This window comes from Globicephala melas, chromosome 2 (genome assembly GCF_963455315.2).
Source record: "Globicephala melas chromosome 2, mGloMel1.2, whole genome shotgun sequence".
Classification (NCBI taxonomy): Eukaryota; Metazoa; Chordata; class Mammalia; order Artiodactyla; family Delphinidae; genus Globicephala; species Globicephala melas.
The window spans coordinates 78097394-78106138 of record NC_083315.2 but is presented as its reverse complement, the minus strand read 5'-3'; the positions used below and the strand labels follow the sequence as shown (position 1 = coordinate 78106138).

The 8745-nt window shown below is 39.1% G+C and overlaps 1 protein-coding gene across 5 annotated transcripts in view; it reads right to left on the bottom strand.

The window, feature by feature from the left end:
* Window positions 1–630: 630 nt before the first annotated feature.
* The window catches only part of RAB27A (RAB27A, member RAS oncogene family), a 73955-nt gene continuing 65840 nt past the window's right edge, over window positions 631–8745 (bottom strand). For all 5 annotated transcript variants that reach the window (XM_060294232.2, XM_030878738.3, XM_060294233.2 and 2 more), the window contains one exon: window positions 631–2986. In XM_060294232.2, the coding sequence (XP_060150215.1) occupies window positions 2788–2986 (199 nt within the window). In that variant the 3' untranslated portion in view covers window positions 631–2787. The remainder of the gene's footprint in view (window positions 2987–8745) is intronic.

The window sequence follows — 8745 nt, the reverse complement described above, 5'->3', positions numbered from 1 at the left end:
CGGACCAGGGCACGAACCCGTGTCCCCTGCATCGGCAGGCGGACTCTCAACCACTGCTCCACCAGGGAAGCCCGACTGCTATTTTATATAAGGTGATCAGTAAAGTCCTTTTGGACAACGTGACATTTGAACTGTCTTAACGGATGGGAGAGGGAGCCATGCAGATATATGGAAGACTAGCGTTCCAGGTAGAGGGAACAGCAAATATTCCTGAGGCAGGAACATACTTGGCCGCTCCAGGGAGGCCCGTATGCCTGTGGAGGAGTAAGTGGGGTGAACAGTGGTGGTAGGAAATAAGGTAAGAGTGTCCATTTCCCCACATATTCCCTCCTCATCCAGTCAAGTACCACACCACTCCCAATGCCTCTTGCACCCATCTCTCAGTCCCAGTCTTAGTTCACGCCCTTACCATCCTTGCTTTGTTCACCTGAGGACAGCTAGTACAACATTTCCTGCACTGCAGATGCTCCATAAATGTTCGAGGATAACAAATTTGAATTATCTGCTCCAGAATATGTTGTCTTGGCTGGTCACTCATCACGCACCTAATGGAATTTGTGTCTCTGAATGTGGTTTCCTTTAGCATTATGACTTCTGGTTGAAACTTTATTGTGATGGGAAATGAAGTTGTGTTCACATCCAAACTTGACAGATTAAACCACTTTTTTATTATAAGCTTAATTGGCACACAGTTCACTGAAGATACACTTCACTTTTACAGAAGCCTGTCAATAGGAAAATACACTGACGCACACAAAAATTTATATTGGTACTTCAATATAAATTTAAACAAATGCTTTCCAAAGAGAATACAGGTTATTTACATCAATAATTAAAGATGGCTCTTGCATGTGCCAATATCATGTATATGTTTAACTGTGTATTACGTTTAAGGCCGATGGAATCTGTAGCTAACTTCTCAGTTGGTTCCTAAATAGGTTGGAACATACTGATATTGTCTTCCTTTTAACTATACAAATGAATCATATAAAATGTTCCCTGATATGTAGCTATAAAATTATCGTTTACTCCACTTAAGTCTTATGGCAACTTTAGAAGGCACTGCCTGTGAGGATGACCCTGCCCTTGAAATGTCTGGATCTTTTTCTCACCAGGATACACAATTCAAATGCATAGGACTCAATGAATCCTTAGTATTTAAAAAGGTCCTCATTTCACGGATAGAAATATATAAGATCTTAGTAAACACAGCTAAGTTTCTTAAGGGGATGGTGGGAGGGCAATGGCAAAAAAAGAAACCAGGACAGATGCTCAACAAAAAGCCGTTTGAAAATCATCATAAAGGTAATTACTTTCCATCATAGCTGTATTTTTCTAATTACTGTTATGCCAAACATTTGCCACCACAAAATACAGTCATTTTTATTCTTTATTTAAATTATAATGAGTGGTGGGTGTTTCTTCCTAAATAGCCATTGAGCTCTTTGGAAATTTTAATCTACTTTACTTAAACTACTTTAATAAATAAGAATTTTCCCCTTTGATTTTTGTAAGCAACTGCCATGAAGCATATTTTGAAACCGCCTTTAATTTGCTAAAAAGACACTTTGGCAATGTGGAAGAGTACATGACCTTGGAAAGACCCAACAAGTACAGTAAATGCCCATGATCTCAAGGAAAACTACAGGCTACAGAACACTCCATTTTTCTTATACTGAGCTAGAGTACAAATGTAACTGCTTAAACACAACCATCCATCTTCCACCAAATAGTAAACAGATATTTTATGTAATTATAAGATAATTCCTTCAATTCCACCAATGTCAAAACAAAACAAGTTGCAAAGATCAACAATATAGAGACTGAGGGTGAAAACAAGATGAGTCGTTCACAAGCTAATTGAAACTGCAGCCTGAGGATGCCAGACCAACATTATAAATATGAAGAAAAAGAAGCTAAATGTTTACTTATCACAACTAACTTCGGCATAAGCACCAGCTATGTTCAGATGGGGTCAGCACATAGGCCACGTATAAATGCACACATCACAGTGAACGAAAGCCATAAAAATCTAGCTCCCTGGCCCGTCAATCAACCCTTCAGAGCAACGGGAATCTAGCAGGGAGCCAGAAGTCCCCCTTCAGCTGCTTATACAACATTAAGCCCCCCCAGGCCTCACCCCCAAGCCCTTTCCCACCAGCAACAGTCACAATGAGCATACAATTTCTTGATCCAGTTTATCCAAGGTCTGTAGATATGGGCAATAATTTGCCCTATTTCATTTTAAACAGAATGCTTACATAAATTAATACTCAAAGACATTGAAGCATCATTTGTGTATATTCTTATTTAACATTCAAATGGTTTAGATGGCATTTTAGAAGGTCCCTTGGGTGCAAGTAAGGGTCTTCAAATTTGGATTAAACACTGATATTACGTCTAAGATCTTGAATGTGAGACTCCAGGCCTATCTATGGTAAGGCAGGTGACAGTATCTTCAGTCATTCTACATAATAAATGCACTGTTCTGTGGCTACAAAATCCTGACTACTTAAATGATCTACTGCCATGGGCTAAGGTTTTATAAGGCACTTTGGGCTATGTGAAATATTTCTCCTAACTCTCAGGCTGAATCTTAAAGAAATATTTACAAAGCTGCAGCAAAGTAATTTTAAAACTGGATGCTCTACTGATAGGTCTAACTGGGATGGTGAGAAGCAGTTTGTACACAATGCCCGTTAATTTCTCCCTGTGCCATGCGTGTATCACCGTAGAGAAGGTCACAGACATGGGCCACCTGAATTACTGTGTAGCTCGCTGGACTCTTCAACAGCCACATGACCCCTTTTCCTTTTCTTCATTCAACTGATCTGCAGAGGTGTGACCGTTGGATCGCACCACGCCTTCGGGAATCCAGGACTTGTCCACACACCGTTCCATTCGCTTCATTATCAGGTCCAGGAGCATCTCAATCGCTTGGTTTATGTTTGTCCCATTGGCAGCGCTAGTTTCAAAGTAGGGGATTCTGGAAGACAGTGACAACTCGGGTAACAACATGTGGAGGGAAAGGACAGTGACCTTTTTGCTCTTGATAATTCAACTTAAAAATCGGAAGAATACAAATATACAAGGCAACAAAAGCATTTTGCCACACAGGCCACATTAAAAAGTGAAAAATAAAATAATTGACACTGAATTCCTAACAGACGTAAAACTTCTGGAAGTGTTTACTCCCATTTAACAGATGATTAAACTGCAGCTCAGAAAGATAAAGCAACGTGCCCAATTTCATTATGCTAGAAAGTAGCGAAGCCAGGATTTGAATCCACAGCGGTTTGCTTCTAGTGTAACCAACTTCAACTATAGGCTCCACTGGTTCCAAATATGCGTACTTGCATGAGGATTTCCAAAACAGAAAACTCTGTTTCACTTGATACATACGGGGCGGGGGGGGGGGGGAAGCTGATATAAGAGAGACTTCAGAGGTCCCTGGCTGTATTTGTCAAAGGCTTTGCCACTTGTCAGCTCCAGGCTGTATTCCTGGACCACACACCGGAAGACATTCTGAATTCCACAGCACTTCAGAGTTCCTCAGGTATTATCGATCTTAAGCATGTTTGTTTTGTTATGCCAGGACCCGAGGTTAGGTGTAATTTTTTAGTAACTCACAAAGCATCATTTCAAAACTGTAAGGCTACTTTTCACATATTCTTAAGACGTCAGTCTTGTCATGGTGGTCACCTTTCATACTTAGAGTCAGTCTTTGCAAGGGGATTAATCAATCACCTGCCAAGTTCTTCCTCCTTCTTAATAAAGTCATGAAAATAGTGATAAAATTGTATTTTCTTCAAACTGTTGATTTCATTCCCACCACTTAGTAAGGAATCTGACCAAAAATGCTCTTAGATGTAAAATCTACAAAAGAAAGTTGTTTTAGCACCTCTGGGAGCCCTGCAATTGAATTCAGTAAAATACTCCTTACATTTATAGAGACTTTAACATCCAACTCTATTACAATACTTTTCCTGAAGAATGTCTTTGTTTTCCTGTCTTCTCATAGCATGTTAACACTACATCAATGACTCTGATTACAACTTTGGTTATTCTTTCATTTCCTGGCTAGGAGCAGCTTCCACAGGAGAGCGTTTCCAGATTTGTTTTAACCTTCTTACTACTTTTACAGATCTTTTCACAACTGTTCTGCTTCCTGTGTCACCAAGAAGCACATTAGGGGCACATGTGTAGGGATGGAAGGCTATTTGTCCATTATGATTTCCTCAAGATGTTGCCTTATTATCTGCTCGCTTCCTATGGGAGGTAGCAGGCCTTGCAACTGGACTCTACAATCCTCTCCTGTTTGAGTATAGCTCTTAAAAGCCGGTTGAGGAACCATCACTTCATTTGAGGATTTATCTACCTATCTGTGAGTTCTGAAGGACATGGTTGCTCCACTGATTCTACCATGACCATGTTCATAGCCCTTCATATGCTGGCTCTAAAATATCTTAATCAGAGAAGGGTCCACTGGGCAAATTACATCATCTCAGTAGTTTTTAAACCTCTTGCCCGGATATCTCTTTGGTTACTGTCAGTCTTTTTTCCCTACCTCTTCATCTGGTGCCTTAGCCACAAAATGAAGGTAATACATCTTTCCCATCCCCCTGGTCACATGCAGTATTTCTTTACCAAGTTTGAAGAAGACATTCTTTGTGGGGACTGAATAAATACTTATTTATCAAGTACCTATGTGATTGAGCTAAGTCCTGGGGACACTTTGTAATGCTGCCATTTTTACATGAGCTGCATTTTAGATTAAGAATTCTCAAAATTTAAATACTTAGGTTTTCTTCATCGTGCTCTTTCTCAATTATACCCATGAAGAATCATTTAATATCTGCAGAACATTTCTTATACTTAAGGAGAAGGCTTGATCATTCTATCACCATTCAGAAAGCTATTGTTTAATGGAAAAGCAACTGAAAAACTCATCTCTCCCTCAGAGAATAATGGGCTGAAATTGGAAATACACAAATAAAAAAGTAGTTGAGCAGTAAACTTTCTTGTAAATACTAGTCATAATAGTGTACATCTTACTTTTAAAATTTCCTCCAAGTCAATTAAGAATATCCTTCCAGCTATAGAGTCCTCAGCCTCAATGAATTCCTCAACAGGGTCTCCATTAAGCTATTTCTATTTTCCATAGTTTCTTCCATCTCAGCTCCTGGTAACTACCTCACAATAATTTTTAAGGCATAAATGAGAAAGAACAGTTGAAAATACTTTTTAAAAAATAATAAAACCTATGCATGGAAGTTACAGACAGTCTGGAGAATAGTTAAGAGCCATAACCTCTGGAGCCTGCCTGCCGGGATTCAAATCCTAGTACGACTCCTTACCGACTGTGTAGCCCTGGCAAGCTATTTACATCTGTGCCTCAGTTGCCTTATCCATAAAACCAGATAATATCAGTATCTTCCTATTAAGGATTAAATGAGTTAACATTTCAAGCACTTAGAAATGCGTAATTTTTGACAAATGTGTCATTGACAAACATTCCTTATTTCCAACGCAGTAATGGGTTAGGTTACAAAAGTTTGTTTTTAATTTTGTTGTTTAAATCTTAGGACACATAGAAACAATGTCACTGAATCATGGAAAATCATAGCTCCAAGAGACCTCAGCAAGATTACAAACATTAAATTTCCAGACTAGCCCATAAGCATTGATTTAATCCACAATGTAGCTGATATACAATCCTGCCCTAAATTCTGGTAAACTGAACCATGCTTCCCTACGTCAGAGATGGCTCACTCAGATCTGTCCTAGCCAAAATGTTTCATGCTTCAAAGCATTTGTCTCCCTCCAGTCCCTGTCAAACCATAAGAGGTTCCTTACTGCCCCGAAGTGATCATCACTAAATGCTGAGAGAAAATGGATCTTACTTTACTGATCAGTACTGAAGTATAAATGACTGGTGCCTCTAGCAGAACTATGAGCTATTCTCTATTTACTAACTTCAGCAAATATTTAATTGGTATAATTTCAGGGTATAGGAGTGAAGGTGTACATTTTTAAGTCACTCATATTAAAATAGGTACAGTATTAATGAGATATAGTTTAGAGTTATAATTCAAATTCTAGTAACAAACTAAAAATATATTTACTGGCCATTTGTGAATCTTCAGGTGATGTGACCAGGAGTCAGGTTAACAGCCTTAAAATCTTTTGACTAATTATTCAGAGTCTTCTGAGCAATTGGGGCAACACGGTTTTTGTTTCTATAGGAATAAATGAATGCTAGAGATCACTCCTCTCTACTCTCAGTTCTTTGAGCTGCCAGACGAAAAGCAAACTAGATGAGATGCACATCAAAGACCCTGAATTAAGACTTCTGTTCCAGCATAAAATGATGCCCCAGACACAGAAATATGCCTTGTGCTCACATGTGAAAATTGGACTTGCTCAGCTTGTCCTAAGGGCATAGGAAGTCTAGTGGATGGAGTCAGTCATATTTTTATGTCCGTATCTTCCTGATGCTCACTTTTAGAAGGCATTCGGGCTACTTTATCTGAACAGTTCTCCGCGTCTGTAAAGAGGTGTTAACAGTGCTTCATGGGGTCTTGATAAGGAGGCAATAAGATAATATACGTAAAGGGCTTAACACAAGCCTAGCATCCGCAAGTGCTCAATCAGTGTTCATCTAATGGGGTTCTCTTCTTCTCTAAAAATAATATTCTGCTTTTCCTAAAACTTTCTAGGCAAAAATTTAGTAATCTTAGCTTAAATTCAAGAGGATCAATTGTCCCCCTTTTAAGCATGGAGACAGGTGTGTTGTTCCTTCTCGCCACATGGTGCTGCTAGAGCAGCATGACTAGGGAGCAGTACCGCCAAACATTTGAAAAAATCATGTGCAGCTAATTGATATCAATCTGTAAACGAGCACTTAATGACCTTTTGGAACACATGCAGAATACAAATTTTGATGTGCTTTTAATAACTTGATAAATCACAAATTTCTAAATTAAAAAATAATGCGCAAAACGAAAATTAGGGTGGGCATTATCATTTACAGCTTTTCACCGAGACACCTATATCCAGCTCATGTCATAGGTTAGGACCCACATTTTTAGATGTTTTCTTTTCCATGACTTATTTCTACAACACTAGAAGAGCTTAGATCCCAGGAATGAAAGCAAGTGTTATTTGGTGATTCTGTCCAATGGTTCTAGATATTTGGCTCACGTGTGGGTCCAGAAATTATGAAGATATTTTTCACTAAGGTAAGAAGCAAGTCTCACTGCTCCTCATGGCCTGTTGGCTGGTAAATGAACAAGCATTTACAGGAAACAGTGAGGGTATAAACTGTTTCAGCCTGGGAGACTGTGCCCAAATGAAATTCAGGTCCTCTACTGAGTCTTTGGGGCTCTGGAAATCAGCCTTATCTGTTTAGTTGCAGCTTATGTGTGTGGTTTTAAAATGTGCCCAATGATACGGCATTAATTTATTTCTTGAATAAGGGTCGGATGTCCACAAATTTTCAAAGAATAAAAAACTATTAGAGATCAAGCTATTCATACATTTCATCTAGTTCAGACTAGATAAGACACTGACAGCAGTATGCTGAGCTAAGCCACTTGAAATCCCAGAAATGGTCTGTACTCGTATTACTAATGTTGTAAATCAATGTTTTTAACACATCTTTCATTCAAGAAACTCTTGAGCACCCTTCTCATCACTAGCCAGCAGTCTCCAGTGGGGGAACAAAGTTGTCTTATATTTGCTGCCCCTAAGAATAGATCTTAAAAGCTCTCATCACAAGAAAAAAAAACTGTAACTACATGGGACTTTCCTGGTGGTCCTGTGGTTAAGACTCTGCACTTCCACTGCAGGGGGCACGGGTTCCACCCCTGGTCTGGGAACTAAGGTCCCACACGCTACCAGGTGTGGCCAGAAAAAAAAAAAAAAGGAAAATAAAATTGTAACTACATGTGGTGATGGATGTTAACTAAACTTACTGTGGTGATCATATCACAATATATACATAAATCAAATCATTAAGTTGTATACCTAAAACGAATACAATGTTATATATCAATTATATCTCATTTTTTAAAAATTTGCTGACTCTTTCTTTGCACAGCACATGTGAAATACATACTTTCAATTATCATACTTTCATCATATTCATAATGTTCTCTATTTCCCTCGACCCTGAATCAAAAACAAAAGGCTTATATTGACCACCAACTATCTTCTGTGAATAAAGAGGGTAGAAGGATGCTTAGATGCAACCATTTTCACTCACAATAAAGTCCTTTCCCACCCAGTTGTGGCTGGTGCTCCTTTGGTACCAATCCCAGTGTCCCTGCCCAGTCTGTATCAAAGCTGATATCATTAACTGTGCAAGAGAAAAAATCCTCCTGGATTTAGCATGGATTTTCCGATGTTAAGTCATTGAGCACATTTCCCTTCTCCAAGCATGGCACAAGTACACACCTGCTTCATATTCTGTGCATAATGATCTTGTCCAGCTCTGCTGTCAAGGAAAATATCTGCCAGCATGCACAGCTCATAGTAACTTGACATCTACACAGGTGGGTCTCAAAGTGTTATCCTCAATCACTAACAGCAGCAGCACCTAGGAATCAGCTAGAAATGTAAAATGTGGGGCTTCATCCCAGACGTACTAAATGAGAAACTCAGTGGGACAGCGTTCAGGTGAAGCTGGAGCACACTAAAGTCTGAGATTCAACGGTATCATCTAAAAGACGAATGTTGTCAATG